Source organism: Erpetoichthys calabaricus, chromosome 3, assembly GCF_900747795.2.
Source record: "Erpetoichthys calabaricus chromosome 3, fErpCal1.3, whole genome shotgun sequence".
NCBI classification, from domain to species: domain Eukaryota; kingdom Metazoa; phylum Chordata; class Cladistia; order Polypteriformes; family Polypteridae; genus Erpetoichthys; species Erpetoichthys calabaricus.
The window spans coordinates 205,607,823-205,629,358 of record NC_041396.2 but is presented as its reverse complement, the minus strand read 5'-3'; the positions used below and the strand labels follow the sequence as shown (position 1 = coordinate 205,629,358).

General features: G+C 37.0%; 1 protein-coding gene across 1 annotated transcript in view; it reads right to left on the bottom strand.

Moving 5' to 3' along the window:
* Positions 1-21,536, bottom strand: part of LOC114648592 (tubby-related protein 4-like) — a 129,821-nt gene that overhangs the window by 23,840 nt on the left and 84,445 nt on the right. The window contains exons 9-11 of the mRNA XM_028797711.2: positions 14,887-15,121; positions 4,721-4,865; positions 3,487-3,631 (exon numbers count right to left, since the gene is read on the bottom strand). Coding sequence (XP_028653544.1) covers positions 3,487-3,631; positions 4,721-4,865; positions 14,887-15,121 — 525 coding nt within the window. The remainder of the gene's footprint in view (positions 1-3,486; positions 3,632-4,720; positions 4,866-14,886; positions 15,122-21,536) is intronic.

Below are 21,536 nucleotides of genomic sequence, written 5' to 3'. Positions count from 1 at the left end.
AAGACAAAATTACAAGGGAAAAAAAAAACAACAATGTTAATGTATTGCAGTAGCTGGGTCAGGGTCTAGATCTCAATTCAACGAAGAATTTGTGGCTGAACTTAGGTTGCATGGGGATCATGTGTAAAATGCCCCAACAGAACTTGAGTAGTTCTGCAAAGAAGAATGGGGGAAAATTGTTGTGTCCTGATGTGCAAAGCTGCTGGAACCATATCCACAGACTCAAGGCTGTCATGGATGACAAAGGTGCATCTCCAAAATACTGTCTTGAAGAGAGCAAATACTTGCATAGTCAATTATTTTGTGTTTTATACTTGTAATAAATTTAGACCTCTTTGTAAAGATCTGTTTTCAGTTTAATATTAGGCTTTTTTTAGTTCATCAATGTCAAAAAATAGCAAATTAAATGCACCAGTATTGTACAGGGTGAAGCAGAAAGGACGGACGTCTTTGAAATGGCTAGAACTCACCACTAGGTGGAGTGACAGATGTGCGGTAGGTGGCGTTAGGTTCGCAAAGTCTTAGCATTTTTTTATTTTCTTTTGAGTTGAAGCCATGGAGCCATGGACGATAGAACACCGCGTTTTTGCGTACGACTGTTTTGTCAAGTGTGAGTTTCATTGCCATTTCAATATCCATAGAAATAAAGCTGTTCCCGCTCGTAACACTATCCTACGTTGGGTTAAAGCACTTCGTACACGAGGTACACTAATGAACAAAAGACCGCCGGGGGCTACACGAATAGCACGTACCCCTGAAAATGTGGAAAGTGTACGACTAGCCCAGCTGCGCAGTCCAAGTCGATCTGCTCGGAAGCATTCTTCTGAACTTGGCCTCAGTAATCGTTCAGAGCGCTATATCGAGATGATAAACAACTTCTTTTTACTTGAATTACGACGAAAACATATTCCCATCCGGCGTGTGTGGTTTCAACAGGATGGGGCGACAGACCACACAGCTAGAGCATCAATGGATGTTATTCGCCCTCTCTTCCCTGGTCACCTCATTTCCAGGTTTGGTGACACTCATTGGCCTCCTCGGTCCCCTGACTTGTCCATGTGCGATTATTGGAATTATTGGGCGTGGAAGTTGCCCAAATCAACAGAGCGATGTTGAAAAGAGTGGAGGTCAACTTCCATGAACGCCTTCAGAAATGCATCAGTGATAATGGACACCACATGGGAGATGTTGTTTTCCACACTTGATTTTGTCAAATGCTATTTCAATATGAACTCAAATCTTTCAATAAATTTCTTCTTGGAAGAAAAAATTAACAATTTTGTGATTTTGTAAAAAACGTCCATCCTTTCTGCCTCACCCTGTATAATAACCAAGGGCACTGTAGTCACCTTAATAAAGCACTCAAACATGTAAAGCTTACATTTTTTCACCATTAAATGCTTGATAATACTAAGATGTATGTTTCAATTTACTCGTGAAGTCTCTTTCTTGTTGTTAGTTCATCTATATATAGAGATTTCCATTTCGGTCTGTCTGTTGGAGCATCATGTGAAAACCATCGCACCTATTTCTACAAAACTTTGCAGTTGTTTCCAGTATAGTCTAACTTAGGATACAGGATAACAAATTTCAGATTTTCCATGTATAAATATCTAGAAAAATTTTTTTTAAATGAGACAGCCTCACTATAGCTAGCCATTTTAGCTGGACCCTTACCTTCCCAATGATTATTGAGAATTATTAAATATTTAAACAAGTTGAAATAGAATGAGATTTTTAGGTTTGCTGCTCAATAACTCTTTAATGGTTGACTGTATCGCAAATCTAGTCTATTTTTTTTCTTAATGTTCATATGTGAAAAACAAATAAGGCCACAATGAATTTTTATGTGGGGCAAAATATAAGTGAGCAAATAATTGATTTGTAATGCAATCTGTACATGAGCTGGAGTAATAAAGGTGTTTTGAGATTGCAGGAGTGAAACAGGTTGCACACTTGGTGGGGATCCGGCAAGCGTGCTGCTCGGGGAGGAGAAGGACATGTGTGCCATTCGACTCTCATTTACTGCTCAGTGATTGAGTTGTATGTTACAACTGTGGTGCATGCCACACCTTATAACATTTTTTTATTATTTCTAAACTATCGAGATAATTGTTATTAATGTTCTACAAATTGTTCTTTGCTGCAAAATTACTTCCATTTATCTAAACCTTACACTTAATTTCACAGTAAAATTTTACAAGGGCTTAAGCACTCAGTAGCACTAGATGCTAAATAAAACTTTCTGCCACAATGAGGGGGCCATAGGTGACAGATCTTTTTATTAATTTTAAATATGAAATGTGTATTTGTACATCAGTCTTCTGGGCAAAACCAGGTAAAACAGTTAATTCATCATAAATTCCAAAACACTTTTAAGAAGATTTGTATTATTCCTAATTGGCTACACACAAAGTCTATATCCCTCATAAACTGGCATGATACTCCAACAGTATGATTTTTAATTCTAATGACTTTCTCCTTTCATGTAAACAAAAAAATGCACAGGTTATGGTATTGGTTTTCTATAGTGATTCTAGCTTTAAAGTGATTCGCCAGTCTCAGAGAATCATACTGCAGATTCCATGGACGCAAAGACACAAAATACCATTTAATCCTATTAAACTGACAATAACTCCTAAGTTTCTGTACTTTTTTTAAGTAAATACAAATAATTACTTCCTCGGAGAAGTAGAACAAAACACAGTTTAGCACTACCTGCAGTACAACAGTTAACAAACTGCTCTAGTATTCTACAAAGACGTGTAATACTCAGTTTTGCACCAGCATGGGTTACTATGAAAACAATGTCTAGATACTTCTCCACTGTATATTCTTTTATGACTGCAACTTAACCATCAACTGTAAACTATAGCAAAAATCTTAACTTATCTAGAAAGAACCTCTAGACAAGGGCTGTTCCTTTTACAGCACACCAATGCCCACACCTACACAAACTCACCCTGTGTCAACTTGGAGTGATACATTAACCTAGGCTGCACCTATTTAGGATGTAGAAGGAAAATCAGAGTAGCTATGAAAATTCCTATATAGACTCCGCGTTATTACTGTATTTACATGTTGTAGTGCAACTGATTTCAATTATTTGCATAACAGAAATAACAGAAATTTGGTGCACTTTAAACTTTCACATAAGGAAAACCAAGGGTGACTAACTTTTTTCCTGTAGATATTGTCATAAAAAGCACAAGATTTTGTGTGTTGTCTCAAACGATGTTACTTTAACAACTATTCAGTGTAAAGAATGAGAGTGTAAAAGTACAAAAATACAGCATACACCAAAGCCTAAATGGTAATAAAAAATGGAAATGACAAACTATGCACAGTAAGAATAATAAGACTGGAATGGTGTTCTTCTTATTATTATTATCCTTCAATCAGAAAATTAATTATTAAATATAACTGAAAGACTAAAGAGTAAATATGCTGTAAATATTTAGGCTACTGGGACATATTTTTCAATACCTGAGATATATCTTCTAATGGAAACTCTCTACGAGCTAAGCTTGGAGATCCAATAGAAGGTTTTCTTATAGGTAAACGTGGAGATCTTGTTATGTCTTGAGAGGCTCTGGATAGCTTGGGTGATTTTCTAGTTTCAATGTTAATTCTGAAAAGAAAAATCATGAATATTCATGATTCAGAAATCATTATATTTCCAAGTGTAGAAAACAATAAAACACACTAAAGTCATATTTTAATGAACAAATGCTTTAAACATAGTAGTCTAATTGAGATGGTAACTGGGAAATAAAAAAAAATTAAAAATCACACTATACCCTTATCTATTTATAAATAAATAAAATGGATACAGTATATATTTACAATATCACATTGGCCAAATCAAGGCAATTTCTTTAGAATTACATTTTAACACACTAACAAATCTTTAATATAATCAATTTAGTACAAAATAAGAAAGTAGCATTGCAGAACAATACATATTTTCAAAAATATATTGTACCAGTCTTGTTTAAAGGGTTTAACTGTGATTACAATAATAACAAATACTGTGCAACATCTTCAAGTCAGCAGGGTCAAAAATTACGTACCCACTGAAGGCTTAACAGCCACAATGTTATGATTTAAACCTTCATTTCATTATTTTCATTAGAGAAACAGCTTTTACTCATTTTTGTTCTTTTATATATGCATGGTTACACAGCAGTTGCCCAATTCATCTCAATATTTTATTATTTCATGGCTCAAAGAATTTCAAATCTTTGTTAGATCTTCCATGATAATATTTATCTACAACTGAATACCTGCATCTGTGTTGTCCAAGTGAAAAAATACCAAATACCTAACCATAGTAAGGCAGAACTATCACCATCCCTACTTTCCCCAAATATACTGTAACTAAAAAGTGATAGTTTGAGGCTGAATACAAGGAATATTACCTTGCCAATTATTCAGTTGTTATCCTATATATTTTGCTATCTTTTGCACACTTAAAAAATGTAAACTAACAGAGCATATTAAGGGTGAAACTATCTGATTCATGTCACTATTTGTTAAGTGTTCTTTTCCCTCTGAATATAACAGTATCATGCCCTCTAAAGAATGAAGTATAAACTTTTCCTCCAATACACTTTGAAAAGCATATGCATTTAAAATATGCAGTATTACTCCACTGGTCACTGATAAATGGATGCAATTTGAGCTATTTAATATTAATGCGGAAATTAGCAAAACTTACCTGGAAAGCTTAGGTGACTTGCTGCCTCTGGATATCTTTGGTGATTTTTTTCCTACCCAGTCATCACTCAGTTCAATATCACTGGAGTCGGAACAATTACAGCTGTCGATCATGGAAGAAATTAAACTATTTCCATATACTTCATCTAATTTAGGAAAAAGGGGACAGAAAAGCAGAGAAATTAATTCATAAACAAAATTAACTTCCAAACTAGTTATGTTGTTCAAATTCTTAGTTATTTCTAAATGGATTTTCTACACCAAACAGCTTTCAACCTGTTATCTGGAAGAAGCACTAATAAACCTTGACCCAAAACAATGTTTTTAAGACCAGCACTTGTTTGATTTTCATAGTTTATTAAGCCTTTTCCTCTGACAATCATTCTATAAACAGCACATATACACGGCCAACATATACTGTATTACACAAGTAAATGATTTATTTGACTATACCAGCAACATGAATTAAAAACATACACCCCCACATTTCAGAGTTTACAATAAGACAAACAATTTCCTCCACTGTCTGCTAATGTGATTATTCACATTCAGTGATTCTAAATTTGCATTTACTGATGCTATAGCCTGGATTTAATAACTGCAGCTCACTACAACTGTGAATTGGATTTTTTTAATATCTGAAATTATCTCATGCATTTTATTTCTTTGCTGGAATGCACGCATGCGGTTTCTTCTTTTCTCACTGCATGTTCATTTAAAGTAAAACAATAGTAGGAGATGGTAAAACAACTTAATATGTGCAATCATTTATAAATATATAATTAGGTCCATAAGTATTTGGATAGCGATACAATTTTCATTATTTTGTCTTGTTTCATAATTTTGTTTTGTATGCCACCACAATGGATTTGAAATGAAGCAAACAAGATGTGATTGAAGTGTAGACTTGCATTATTAATTTAAGGCATTTAACAAAAACATTGTATGAGGCATTTACAAAAGACAGATATTTTTATACATGGTTCTCCTGTTTTCAAGGGCTCAAAAGTATTTGAACAAACCAACCAGTGGCGTAGCTAGGGGCTGGCAGAGGGGGCGGTCTGCCCCGGGCAGCACATTGTTGGGGACAGCATTATTGGCCAAAAGGCTCAGTACAATTCGTGTGTAAGCAAAGCAGGGTTCGGAAAAATATCACTCATGAATGAAAAAAGTAAAATTCTCTGATTTCTATCCACAAATGCTTCAAAAATAATTTTCAGACTGTCCTCCTGTGACGGCATCAGACACAGCAGTTGAAATTTATGAGGCAATAACAAAAATAAACAAACATTACACCGATAATAATTTCTACGAAGATACACAACTAATTTACAATTTATAATTTCATTTCGTTATCAATCCGAATGCAGTCTTGCTCTGCACAGAAAACATCCCCACCTATTACTTGCACACTACACTGGTAATGGTTTTCGCAGCGTAATTATATTAAAGTAATAAATAGAACATGGCTTACCAGTGCATCTACAGTTGCTGGTCATAAAATTAGAATATCATGACAAAGTTGATTTATTTCAGTAATTACATTCAAAAAGTGAAACTTGTATATTAGATTCATTCATTACACACAGACTGATGTATTTCAAATGTTTATTTCTTTTAATGTTGATGATTATAACTGACAACTAATGAAAGTCCCAAATTCAGTATCTCGGAAAATTAGAATATTGTGAAAAGGTTCAATATTGAAGACACCTGGTGCCACACTCTAATCAGCTAATTAACTCAAAACACCTGCAAAAGCCTTTAAATGGTCTCTCTCTGTAGGCTGCACAATCATGGGGAAGACTGCTGACTTGACAGTTGTCCAAAAGACGACCACTGACACCTTGCACAAGGAGGGCAAGACACAAAAGGTCATTGCTAAAGAGGCTGGCTGTTCACAGAGCTCTGTGTCCAAGCACATTAATAGAGAGGCGAAGGGAAGGACAAGATATGGTAGAAAAAAGTGTACAAGCAATAGGGATAACCGCACCCTGGAGACGATTGTGAAACAAAACCCGTTCAAAAATGTGGGGGAGATTCACAAAGAGTGGACTGCAGCTGGAGTCAGTGCTTCAAGAACCACCACGCACAGACATATGCAAGACATGGGTTTCAGCTGTCGCATTCCTTGTGTCAAGCCACTCTTGAACAAGAGACAGCGTCAGAAGCGTCTCACCTTTGGACTGCCGCTGAGTGGTCCAAAGTTATGTTCTCTGATGAAAGTAAATTTTGCATTTCCTTTGGAAATCAAGGTCCCAGAGTCTGGGGGAAGAGAAGAGAGATACAGAATCCACGTTGTGCGAGGTCCAGTGTAAAGTTTCCACAGTCAGTGATGGTTTGGGGTGCCATGTCATCTGCTGGTGTTAGTCCACTGTGTTTTCTGAAGTCCAAGGTCAACGCAGCTGTCTACCAGGAAGTTTTGGAGCACTTCATGCTTCCTGCTGCTGACGAACTTTATGGAGATGCAGATTTCATTTTCCAACAGGACCTGACACCTGCACACAGTGCCAAAGCTACCAGTACCTGGTTTAAGGACCATGGTATCCCTGTTCTTGATTGGCCAGCAAACTCGCCTGACCTTAACCCCAATGAAAATCTATGGGGTATTGTGAAGAGGAAGATGCAATACGCCAGACCCAACAATTCAGAAGAGCTGAAGGCCACTATCAGAGCAACATGGGCTCTCATAATACCTTAGCAGTGCCACAGACTGATCGACTCCATGCCACGCCACATTGCTGCAGTAATCCAGGCCAAAGGAGCCCCAACTAAATATTGAGTGCTGTATATGCTCATACTTTTCATGTTCATACCTTTCAGTTGGCCAACATTTCTAAAAATCCTTTTTTTGCATTGGTCTTAATTGATATTCTAATTTTCCGAGATACTGAATTTGGGACTTTCATTAGTTGTCAGTTATAATCATCAACATTAAAAGAAATAAACATTTGAAATACATCAGTCTGTGTGTAATGAATGAATCTAATATACAAGTTTCACTTTTTGAATGGAATTACTGAAATAAATCAACTTTGTCATGATATTGTAATTTTATGACCAGCACCTGTATACTATATTCTTGTCTAGTTGATGCTTATAAATAATTATATGTGAAAAACTATGCTGTTTCTCTATATATGAATAAATCTAGTTTTTCTCTATACAGTACGTCATTTTAAATTTCTATTTAAATAGGTTAACAGAAGCACTGCCCCACCCTGAGCGGCAAGAACTCTAGCTACGCCACTGAAACCAACATAATCATGAATATAACTATCATTTTCAATACTTGGTTGAAAATCCTTTGCAGTAAATGACTGCAGCAAGAAGGTTATTTTGTGCCAATATAATCTGTGAAATTTATTTCAAAGCCATGCAATCCAACAGAGAGAGAGAGAATGCCAGAGAGATGGGAGCAATGACAGCTGGAGGGCAGGCAAGACAGATGGACAGAAAACATGTGACAGACATACAAGTAGACTGTTTTAAAAGTGCTGATGTCTGCTAGACGAAAACAGAGCCACAATCTACAGAAGCCATCAATAAGAATGGGGAAGATGTTACTTTGGCACACAGCCTGCCTGGTAGTTACCCATGTCTGACAAGAATTCTATGAATATGTAAATATGTGAAAGGATATAATGAGGAGAATCAAGGGAGAAGTGCCTTTTCATGCTGTCGACATCTAGTTGTTAGCATTCCTCCACGTGGCTGTGATGTCCCTTGGCTTCTCTCTTGCCTGAATATGTATGAATACCTGATTATACATTGTACAACTGGGAATGAATGTTATATTTTAAAGCAGTTTAAATACATATACCTCTTTTTGTACCATATTTCTCTCTTGTAATTATTTCTGCCATGGTTATAAAAGGGATGGTATTGGCTCTTGTCTGTTCTGCATCAAAAAACATATCCCAGGGGAGAAAGACTGCCCTGCATGATACAATGACTGCATGAAGTCTGGAACCATGGCCTTCACGAAGTGCTGAGTTTCCACCCTAATGATACTTTGCCAGGCCTTTACTGCAGCTGTCTTTAGGTGCTGCTTGTTCATTGGACTTTCTGCCTTCAATTTTATCTTCAGCAAGTAAAATGCATGTTCAGTTGGGTTGAGGTCAGTTGACTAATTTGGCCATTCAAGAATATTCTACGACTTTGCGTTGAAAATCATTTGGTTTGCTGTCATGGTATGTTTTGGCTCATTGTCCATCTGTACTGTGAAACACTGTCCTATCAGGTTTGCAGCATTTATCTGAATCTGAGCGAACAGTATATCCTTGAACACTTCAGAAATCATCCTGTAACCTTTGTCTGTAGTGATATCATCAATAAACACCATTGTCCCAATTCCACTAGTAGTTACGCATACCCATACCATAATATTGCCTCCACCATGTTTCACAGATAATGTGGTAGGCTACAGATCATGAGCTATTCCTTCTCTTCTCCATAACCTTCTTCATCCATCATTCTGGTAAATATTAATCTTAATTTAATTTGTCTAAACAAAACTGTTCCAAAACTGGACTGTTTTTTTAAAAACCAGGGGGCTCTGCCCCCTGCTCGCTTCACTCGCCAACCCCTGTGTTTGGTTAATCCATCCATCCATCATCCAACCTGCTATATCCTAACTACAGGGTCGCACACACTAGGGACAATTTAGAATTGCCAATCCACCCAACCTGCATGTCTTTGGACTGTGGGAAGAAGCACCCAGAGGAAAGCCACGTAGACACGGGGAGAACATGCACATTCCACACAGGGAGGACCAGGGAAGTGAACCCAGGTCTCCTAACTGCGAGGCAGCAGCGCTACCCACTTCGCCTCCATGCCGCTGTTTGGTTAATTGGATATACAATTTTAAAAGCTTTTTTTTTTCTTTGGAATTGTTTTAGTTTCATTAGTTGCACTTTTTACTTTAAAGGTTTATTAAAAACAATATTTGGAATTACCTTTTCTTCAAGATCGCATTGAATTTTGAATCCATTTTTGGAGATACATTGTGACAACGCAATCTATAATCACCCGCGAGTGAATATTGTTTCTGTTTCTCTAATAAATAATCCGACGTTTTCTAATGGTTGTCCCTGTGATTTGTTAATTGTCATAGCAAAAGCTATTCTCACGGTAAACTGTAAACATTTTAATACAAATGGCATATCACGATCTCCTCTGGTGTCTAATGTTATTCGCGGAATATATACATCACCTTTCTTGTCGCCTGTTAAAATTTGCATCGCTTCTCCATCATAAATCACACCTGACCGAATTGTGTGTTCTTTGAAATTAAACTTGCCGTTGCTTTAACTGTTGTGGGACGACCTTGCTTTGTCCTGCTATTTTTTCAATTACACCTGGCTCTGATGATTAATTACCTTTTGTTTGCGCTAATGAGATCTTTACTATCTTTTTTTTTTGATTCTGTAGCGACTGACGTAATAAAGTGTCACAAAAGTTTTACTTGAACAATCACCGACATCGTAACCCCAAACACAACTGTCTAGCACCCTCTTCGACCCCTCCTTCCCCGGGTCTCGCCTCCCCCTTACCGCATCAATCAGTACCCCGCTATCAGTCTTCCGTGCTGTACTCCGCCCCCCTCAATCGGCCCTATCAGTCACTTAAAACAAAAAAGGCTTCAACCCGAGCTGCCTGTTCTGCTTGTCGCATGTCGCTGTTTTAAGAGCTGGGAGCACATGATACATGTCTGCCAAAAGCAATCCAACAACTGCTTAGTTAGATGTCTGTGGACTTGTTTTAAATGATGGCTCACTGACTTATCTCGCATGACATTGTAAAAACAATAATTGTCCTTTATTTCCGGCCCGGGCATGGTTAAATCTCTTTCTTGCAGGAAGTATAATGCTGCTCCGTTATGAAGTTCTAATCTTTTAATTCTGAGCCCTATTGGATGTGCTTTGTTTTCAATTCCACTTGTTCTGGGCTAGGGAATCCATTCCCGGGCTCCCGGACATTTTTCATTCCTACATTCCCGGGAATGAAACTGCTGTAATTCCCAGGAAAACTGGAACGGCCAAGCTTGCATATACAGTAATCCCTCGCTATATCGCGCTTCGACTTTCGCGGCTTCACTCTATCGCGGATTTTATATGTAAGCATATTTAAATATATATCACGGACTTTTCGCTGTTTCAGTGGACAATGGGTCTTTTAATTTCTGGTACATGCTTCCTCAGTTGGTTTGCCCAGCTGATTTCATACAATGGACGCTATTAGCAGATGGCTGAGAAGCTACCCAATCAGAGCACGTATTATGTATTAAATAAAACTCCTCAAATATATTGTGAGCACGGGGGCTGTTCGCACCCCTAGAGGATACGGCTGCTCGTCTAAAAAATGCTGAAAGACTACCTTCGCATTGCTCCCTTCCTTGCTGGGCTTGCTTGTGGTTAATTTGTTGCGTGATATGCTTCCCGCACGGTGCTTTGCATACTTAAAAGCTCAAACAGCCCTATTGATTTTTGATTGTTTGCTTTTCTCTCTCTCTTGCTCTGACATTCTCTGCTCCTGATGGAGGGGGTGTGAGCAGGGGGTCTGTTCGCACCCCTAGAGGATACGGACGCTCGTCTAAAAAATGCTGAAAGACTACCTTCACATTGCTTCCTTCCTTGCAGCTGCTTTGTCAAGCGACATGCTTCCCGCACGGTGCTTCGCATACTTAAAAGCCCAAAAAGCACCTATTGATTTCTGATTGTTTGCTTCTCTCTCTGCCTCCTGACGCGCAGTCCTTTGAAGAGGAAGATATGTTTGCATTCTTTTAATTGTGAGACGGAACTGTCGTCTCTGTCTTGTCATGGAGCACGTTTAAACTTTTGAAAAAGAAACAAATGTTTGTTTGCAGAGTTTGAATAAAGTTCCTGTCTCTCTACAACCTCCTGTGTTTCTGTGCAAATCTGTGACCCAAGCATGACAATATAAAAATAACCATATAAACATATGGTTTCTACTTCGCGGATTTTCACCTTTCGTGGGGGGCTCTGGAACGCAACCCCCGCGATCAAGGAGGGATCACTGTATAGCGTGTAAAAATCGATCAAGAAATAACAGAGTTATAGTTGAAAATAATTAAGGTGGCGCCATTGCTGCAGCTTGCACTTCACCAGACAATAGCTTTGAACAGCAACTTGATATTGCAATGCGTCAGTCTGTTGCATCCGCATTATCTGTGCCAAGAAACTTGCCATCACAGAATGATGACAAGAAACTGGATGCATCAGTAAAAGCTGAAATGGCGGTGTTTCAGAGCAACGGCAAGTACAGGCGTTGTTTAGAACAAGTGTATCAGTATCTGATGATTATGCTGCCTACTTCCGTGGAGACTTTCTTAGCAGCTGGCGTACCTCTGCACGAAGGTGCGTTCTTGGACGACCACATGCTGAACACGTTAATAATAATAAATTACATTTATATAGCGCTTTACTCAGTACTCAAAGAGATATCCACACAGGGAGGAACCGGGAAGCGAACCCACAATCTTCCACAGTCTCCTTACTGCAAAGCATCAGCACTACCACTGCACCACCTGTGAGGACGTTGTGCTTTCTATGCTCTTATTACCGCAACTAAAGATACATGTACTTAAATGACAGCATGAACTGCTTGTAGATAAGGTTAGTCTTTTATTTGTGTCAACATATTGCAGTAATTTTATTAAAAAAAAGTGTTGGTTGTTCTAAAACCGTTCACATGTGAGATGCCCATGCACTGTATCATGCCTGGGAGCCCGGGATTCCCGGGAATGAAATGCGGGATTCCCGAATTCCTGGGAATGGATAAACCCGTCCGGGAATGGATTCCCTATTCCGGGCTGATTATCACTTTCCTTATTTTCTAAATTTGCACCTAGATTATTGTTTTTCTTTTTAGCATTTTTTTCTCTCCACCGCTTTTGGGTCTCTCTTCTTCGTCGACGTTTCACTTCTACCCTATCCATTTCATTACTACCGTATTGACCTTATACACTTTATATGCACTGAGAGCCATGGAGCTGTGTGTGCTGCATGACTGCCTTTACACTACTGATTTTTTTTTTCTGCCCGTGGTCTTATCTTGTAAGTAGGGCGTGTCTTGCACCATGGCAAGTCTCACGGGTCTTTAAAATGTCTTCCGAGAGGATCACGTATCGTAGCCTTGCTTTTGCTTTCCAGGATTTCCTTTCATAATAGAGGGATATTTTCTGTCAAAGTATAATCTGTCCTTCCTATGCTTGAGGATTACCAATAGTTTGTACCTTGTGCTAAACCTTCTGTATTTACTTTCATGAAGTCTTCTCTTGATTGTAAATTTTGGCTATGATAGGCCTACCTCCCAGTGTGTGTTCTTGGTTTCACTAAATCTCATGAGTTGGTTAGGTACACACAATACTCCCTATTCTATTTGTTGTTTCTTACTCCACAAGATGCGGTGAAATATATATGAATTCAAGCCGGACTGGATTATACAGAACATAGAGGAAGTGGACACTGAACATAGTTCACAGTACTATCTTAGGAAATTTCCCGGTTGAAGCCAGGTAACACAGCTAAGTATTTGTATATGTACTGTACACGTAAATGTTATATTAAGTCTAACCAACTTATCTATAGAAAAAACACAGGTACCTGAACCTGTCACTGCTGCCTATGCTGATCTGGATGTGTAAATATACAAAGGCTAATGTAATTAAAATATTCTGTGGTTGTATTAAGAAAGAATTAAATTGAGAGATAAAATATGTAAGGCTCTTGGATTTGCTGTTTAGAGCTCCTGTTGACAATGTATGACCATATATAAGAAGATTTAGTGGTAGAATTTGCTTAGGTGATGGTTTTTTTTCCTAGGAAAAGACAGAAAACCTTACTCACTAATTAAAGAAGAATGTATGTATTAAGATGTGATCATCTATCACTTAATAATAATAATAATTCATTACATTTATATAGCTCCAAGTTTTGCAGACTCACTATTCTCTGGATGTTCTGTGTTTATCTGAGATTAATAACTGTAAGTGAATATGTTAGATTGGTCTTACATGAACTGAGGGATTTTTTGTAAGAGTTGTCCCAATTGCTAAAGTCCCAATGTAAATTCATCAATGACTTCCCATAATATTGTTCCAGATCAAACTAGTTCCAGATCAATTAGTCTACCATAATGGTTCTCTAACTGAATCCCACCTGGAATCGGGACACTACAACCCATTGCATAATTCACACCTGAGGGCAGTGATCACTGGAGAAGGCCTGATGTCCTGGTAGCTCATAAAGCCTACCTAGGCTCAGTCTGCAAAGTGGAACCATGTGGGCAAAGTAAAAACCTGGAGTCAGGTAATTTATGCCAGTATGGTTATACATTAGTTTACTGGAGATGGCTTTGAATTATGCATAAATAAATAGCATCCAATATTAATTCTAAATATAAAGTACCTTCAAAAGTATTCAGACCTTTGAAGAATTCTCAGATTTTGCTAAATAACAAATCCAACACTGAAGTGCTCTTTTCTATGATATTTTAATTTTGACTTTTTTTATGTTAGAAAAAAAAAATAAGATGAAAAAGGAGATACACTCTTTGCATTAAGTATTCAATTCCTGTTGTTGTGGAGGCTTCAAGTTTATATAGGTGGAGGACAACTGCTAAACAAGGACATAATTATTTTACAGCTGGCCTATACTAGTACGTCAAAGTACCCCTGGAGTATCTCAAGGGCAAACAGTGAACATCCAAACAATGATCAAGGCCCTGGTTTCAATCTGATTGAAAATCTGAGGCACTAATTGACAATTGTGGTGCCCAAATCCAAAAGATATGATTACAATCTGGAGCAAAACTACCTGAAAGAATTGGTTCATAGTTATTCCATAACACTTTAAGATGTTCTTGATGCAAAAGTTATCTCTAAAAAATATTATAGTGCAGAGACTGAATATTTCTGCAAACATATTCCATTTTTCTCTCCTAAAGATGTTTACTTTTACCATAAAACAGTGTACATAAAAAAAACAAACTAATTCTGAGTTTCAACACTTTGATATAAAATATCAGAGACCAACATTTCAGTGTAGGGTGTATTATTTGGTTTCAAAAGGAAAAAAGAGAAAATATTTTTAAAACTGTGTACGTCACTAGTACACACTGTATTAAAAAATAAGAACATCTTACCAGTTTTACTATCCATTTTAGGATCCATTATAACAAACTCAGGACGGAGCTTGCTAATGCGACGACCCTTAAGAATGGGTACTAGACCACCTAAATACTCCAGATAGAGTGTGTAACAAGGGCCACCAACTTCAGGATTATCCTCTGTTCGTTTCATTGTACAATGCAATCTTTCATTCCCCACTGTGGGATAACTGACAAAGTCTCTCATGTTGTTAGGGTCAGGAATAGGAGGCTGCAAAAAGAAAAAAAGACTTATGTGCATTGTTCAAATAGACAAATATCAAGATATTTTCAAAATATCCACTATTAACTTATAAACATATTTGTTTTATTTGTATTATATATTTTACGCCTCACGGCACTGTGGTGTACTACTTAGAATTTACAACTTAAGCCTGAGTATTAAAAAAAAAAGTGCCAGTGCTATGGAAAACATCTTGTCTGGTTCCTGTTCCAAAGAAGGCACATCCTAGTGTCTCTTCTGACTACAGGCCAGTGGCGCTCACAGCACACATCATGAAAGTCTTTGAGAGACTAGTCCTGAAATACTTCGCCCCCAGGTTAAGTCAGCACTGGACCCTCTCCAGTTTGCCTACCAGACGAGGATTGGAGTCGAAGATGCAATCATCTACCTGCTGCACCGTGCCTACAGTCACCTAGACAAGCCAGGAGGAACTCCTAGGATTATGTTCTTCGATTTCTCATGTGCCTTTAACACCATCCAGACTGGGGAGTAAACCATGGGAAATGCAGATGGATGCTCCCTTAGTTTTGTGGATCATGGACTATATGACAGGAAGGCCATAGTTTGTGCAGCTACAGGCTTCTGTGTCTGACACTATGCTGTGTAGCACTGGTGCTCCACAAGGGACAGTTCTGTTACCATTCCTCTTCACCCTGTACAATACAGATTTTAGTTACAACACAGAGGGCTGCCATCTGCAGAAATTCTCTGATGACTCTGCAGTAGTTGGTAGTATCAGACATGGAGACGAAACGGAATACAGGAAGGTAGTGGACAGGTTTGTTGACTGGTGTGAGCTGAATCAACTGAAGATCAACACCAGTAAAAACTAAAGAACTGGTAGTTGATTTAAGAAGATCACAATCTCCAGCCACTCCCCTGTCTATTACGGGGGTGCAGGTGGAGATCGTTGAGGAGTACAAGTATCTAGGGGTGTATATGAGCAACAAGCTAGACTGGTCCAGGAACTCGCTGACCATATACTAGAAGGGTCAAAGTAGGCTGTATTTCCTACGCAAGCTCAGATCTTTTAGTGTCAGCAACACTATGCTGCGGATGTTCTATAACAGTGTAGTGGCCAGTGACATTTTCTTCGCTGTGGCATGCTGGGGGAGCAGCATGAAAGTGGCAGACATCAGTCTGTCTGCTCTTCACATGAGAGTAACCTTATTTGTTCTCAAAATGTGGAATATTAACTTAAGGTGTAACACTGTACTTTAGTTTGATACTAACATTTATTATACTTTATTATATTTACATGGTTACTTTTATACTTGTTCTTAGTGTAACATGTCCCTTGTCTGTTGTTAAGTTGTAACACAAGTAATTTTCTTCAGGATTAATAAAGTTTTCTGATTCTGATTACTTTTTGTAAACATGTTATACAGGGGTGGGCAAAAATAAGTTTACAGTTGTTCATATGGAAAAAGACAAGCAGATTACGATTGTTATAATAGATGTAGTAACTCTATAGCTTTAAGAAAAATAATACAAATAAATAATACAATAAATAATAATTAACAATAAACTCTGCTTAACATACTCACAACTGTAAACCTACTTTTGACCACCCCTGGACATTATAAACATATAATAACTTATACAATCCCAATTACAAAACAGATGGGACACTGTGTAAATTGTAAATAAAAACAGAATGCAATGACTTGCAAATTCACAATAGAACATAGAAAACATATCAAATGTTTAGACTGAGAAAATGTACCATTTTAAGAGAAGAATAAGGTCATTTTGAATTTGATGGCAGCAATACATCTTAAAAAAGTTGGGACAGGGCCATGTTTACTACTGTGTAGGAATGTTGTCCCTTCCTGGTCTGATATAGAATTCTAGCTGCTGAACAGTCCTGGGTCTTATTTGTTGTATTTTTATTTCATGATGCACCATGCGCAAAATGTTTCATTGGTGAAAGGTCTGGACTTTAGTCAGGCCAGCACCCGGACTCTTCTACAATGAAGCCATGCTGCTGTAACAGATGCAGTATGCGGTTTAGCATCATCTTGCTGAAATATGCAAGGCCTTCTCTGAAAAAGACGTTGTCTGGATAGGGGCATATGTTGTTCTAAAATCTGTAAATACTTTTCAGCATTGATGGTGCCTTTCCAGATGTACAAGCTGCCAATTCCATTGGCACTAAGGCACCTCCATACCATCAGAGATTTAGGCTTTTGAACTGAGCACTGACAACAAGCCGGATGGTCCCTCTCCTCTTTAGTATGGAGGACACAGTGTCCATGTTTTGCAGGTGGCATTTCTGGATCATGTTCACATATACCTTCTTCTTTGCATGGTAGAGTTTTCACCTGCATATGTGGATGGCGCAACGAACTGTGTTCATAGACAATGATTTCTGGAAGTGTTCCAGCGCCCATGCAGTGATTTCCATGACAGAATCATGCCTGTTTTTAGTGAAGTGCCACCTGAAGGCCCAAAGGTCACGGGCATCTAATATTCCAAGATTCTCTGAATCTTTTAATATTATGTACTGTAGATAATGAGATATTCAAACTTTTGCAGTTTTTACGTTGAGGAGCATTACTCTGAAATTGTTCCACAATTTGTAGACACAGTTTTTTTGAAGATTGGTTAACCTCTGTCCATCTTTACTTCTGAGAGACTCCATCTATCTAAGATGTTCTTCTTATACCCAATCATGTTACTGATCTGCTGCCAATTAACCTAATTAGTTACAAAATGTTCCTTCGGCTGTTTAATTTTAGTACCACTTACTTTCCCAGCCTTTTGTGTCCCTGCCCCTTATTTTTTGTAATATTCAGTAACCAGCTACCTATACAAACAATTAAGTGTGACACAGAGCAGTAATTTATACATTCAACTAAGTAAACAAAAACACAAATGGAAAAATCATTCAACAAAAAAATTTATGACATGGATATTTGCAAGAATCCACTAAATATCTAAAGAAGTCTAATGTTTGTATGCAGTATACCTAACAAAAAAGCTTTGAGCTGAAAGGTGGTATATCTTATATTTTAAAAATGCCTCTTGTAAAATACACCAGTATCTGTCACAAAAGTAGTTTTGAATTGAAATAACTTAACAAAATAATTTAACAAAATAACAGAAAAATTAAAAATAATTAATCAATTGCAGGTGACTTTCATAAGAAAAACTGAAAGAAACTAAAAAAAAAAAAAACAGAAACTAACTAGTGTAATGATCTTTAAACTACTGGACTATTTAATAGCTATTTCATATGTTTTTAATTTTGTACCTGTTTCACTTTAATTTAAAATACTATTTTTAGATTTACTGTATTTGACTTTTGTGGTGCCATTTTATATTTTAATTACCTCTGCATTTCGCAGCCATTTGTTGTTTTCTGATTGGCTACAGTTCAATTCTATGGCATTGGCTTTTTGGTCATGCAATTCCCACATGCATATTATTATGACATTATAGTCCAGCGCTTGTATATCGCGACAACAGACAGCTATCCTCATCCCACTAATTTCTCCAATTTAGAGTTTTTGTAAATGTTCTATTCTCTACAATTTCTGATACGCATTTTGGCTATGTCACTCTGGCTGGCTTGCTTTTCTGGTTTTGACTTTAGCATATCTTTAGGCTTTGTTTTGACCCCATGTTCAGGTCTTCTCTTAAATTGCACTGTGGCCATTTTCACATTAGCAGTATAGAGCATTGGACCTTTTCAAACACAGGCCCTTGAGATGAAGGAGCTTTTTTTTCCAAAATAGAACTAGTACAACCAGAACAAGAGAGGGCCGTGAGGTTTTTTTTTGTGTCAGGGACAGATAAACTGATCAAGATTGAGGAAATGATGAACAGACCACAGAAAAAAAAAATCATAAAATCCTTTTTTTGGATTTTTGATTTATCATTCTGGGTATTGAGTGCCGATTCATGAAGGAAAAAATTAATTTAAATGGTTTTAGAATAAGGTGACAACATAATAAAATGTGAAAAAAGTGAACAGGAATTCATTAGACTCGATAGTAGTCTTGTTGGTGGTGTTTTTTTTGTTTTTTATGTCTAAAAGAATATTGGATTGCTTTACACCTGCACATACTATAGTGAACTGAGAAAGAAAAAATCACATTAAAAAACAATCACTTACTACTCACACCTGCCTTTCTTAATTGGGTGACTGGGTCAACAATCTTTACTACAAGTAACTTAAGTAGCACCTATGATTTAATTCAAATAAAGGACAGTGATGAATGGAAAATGGCATTCAACACAGCAACAGGGCACTACTAATAAAGGGTAATGCCCTATGGTTTGTAGAACTGTTACTTAATTCCTTCATTTTGTAATATTATATCAATGATGATGTCTTCAGGGATGTTTTGACAATTTTTGTTATGCTCTATATAGAGGTCAATTTGATATTTTCCAAGAATTTGGATGATCATGTCAAACACATGAGAGAGATATTATTAAGGATTCATTGTTTCCAAAGTAGAAAACATGTGAATTTCACAAGTTCTTGCTTTTTTTTTCTTTTTTTGTGAAATTACAAGTTCTGGGATTAGCTCGAATAAACCCAAAGAGGATGCAATTTTAGACTAGGAAGTAAATTACAGTTTGACAGATGTTCAAAAATGTATACGGTTTGCAAATTATCGTTGATTCTTTAAAAATTTCAGTAGCATAATTTTGCCCCTTACATCTTTAATCAAAAAAAGTACCCAAAAGATTTTCTTAGAGAGCAGAAGCACAGCAATCATTTGTAACCTGGTAGCATTCAAATATTAAGACATTTTGATACAGTATTAATCTTAGACTTGAAGTCAAAGTAGACGTGTCTAGCATTGGGGTATGAGCTGTACTGTCAAAACTCTTTACAGGTTCTGATTAAACACATCTCATTGCTACTGGTTAGAGGGGACTACACTTTCTTTTGTGTTGTACACAGAACAAAAGACAAAAAAAATGTATCTTAAGTTAGCAAACCAAATAAAATTGAAACAGGCATATTGTGCTTTTGTTTTTTAGCCTCTTTAATTTTGTGATCTCTTATCATCTGGGTGAAGGCTTTAATATCCAGATGAAGACATCTTGGAACCTGAAAACATTCTACACCAAAGAAGTTCTTGGCAGCAACTTGAAGAGTTAATTGACAAAATATTACAAGCACAAGCATCTGAAGTTAATTCACACACCATAGTGGGAGGGACATTTTATGTTCTACCTGCACTTTGAAGTAGTGTATTATTTTGGGCTTATGATTCAATAATTTTTAGTCATCTTGTAAAAGTCCAATCACTAGTGCTGATCAAAAGGTATTTTTTGGGAAAAATTAGTGAGAATATACTCCAACCAATTTTGCAATCTAACCAACCATAGGAAGCCATATCAATGGAATTCATAGCAGATCTTCATAGAAGTACACCACAGTTTTGGTTATCGTACATTGTTCATGTTGTTTCTTCAGAAAAACTTATAGTAACTACCACTAGAGAGCTGGCTCTTGTTTTATCATGAAAGTTTTTATACTCCATGAACTCCCTAAATCTGTCATTTCTGACTGAGGAACACAACTCCTGTACTGAATTTGCCAATTTCTTTGTAAGTGACTGGGGCCACATACAACAAGTTAATCAAAACTTAGAAAATGTATTATGCTGTATAATTAATAATTTTCAGTCAGACTGGAAGAACATGTTACCTTTAGCCAAGGAATGAAGTGTACAATATTACCATTGACATATCTTCTTTGAATGCTAACATGGCTTTAAATGTTCTTTTTTTGGAGATACCATCAAGTTCACCTTCTGTAAGTAGTCTGACTGAGTATCAGATTACTAGGTTACAGAAAACCTGGGAAAAGGAAAGGCAAAATCTACAGAAGACACGGTCCTTCTAGCTTTACTGTACCACATTTTGGGAGTGCACAAAATTAACATAATTTTGGACAAAAACCTTTGAATGTTTTTCAGACAGCCTTGATGTCACCATCACTCCTAACCCATTAAGAGCCGTGTTTGTTATACTCCCAGATGGGCTTAAACTGGAGAAGGACAAATCGATTGTAACTGCCTATAACACACTAGTAGCACGTAGACTTATCTCGCTTAACTGGAAGAATCCAACCCACCTTTTATGAGTCAATCGATAACTGTTTTTCTATACTATTTAAAATTGTAAAAAAAATTCATTCTTGCTTGTGGATCTATTCAAAACATTTTAAAAATATGAAAAGATTTAATAAGTAAAATTTTACAGTATGTATTTATATTGTTTGGAAAAGTACATTCCCCTTCTTTGTTGTTTTTTTTTCTTCTAGCTATTTTTGCCCATGCTATTGGCTCTCCTCTCTTTCTCTTGGGTAGGGTTGAATTCTGTTTTGTTACTTGTTTTTTTAACTTTCTGATATTTTGTTTTATTTTCATTTTTG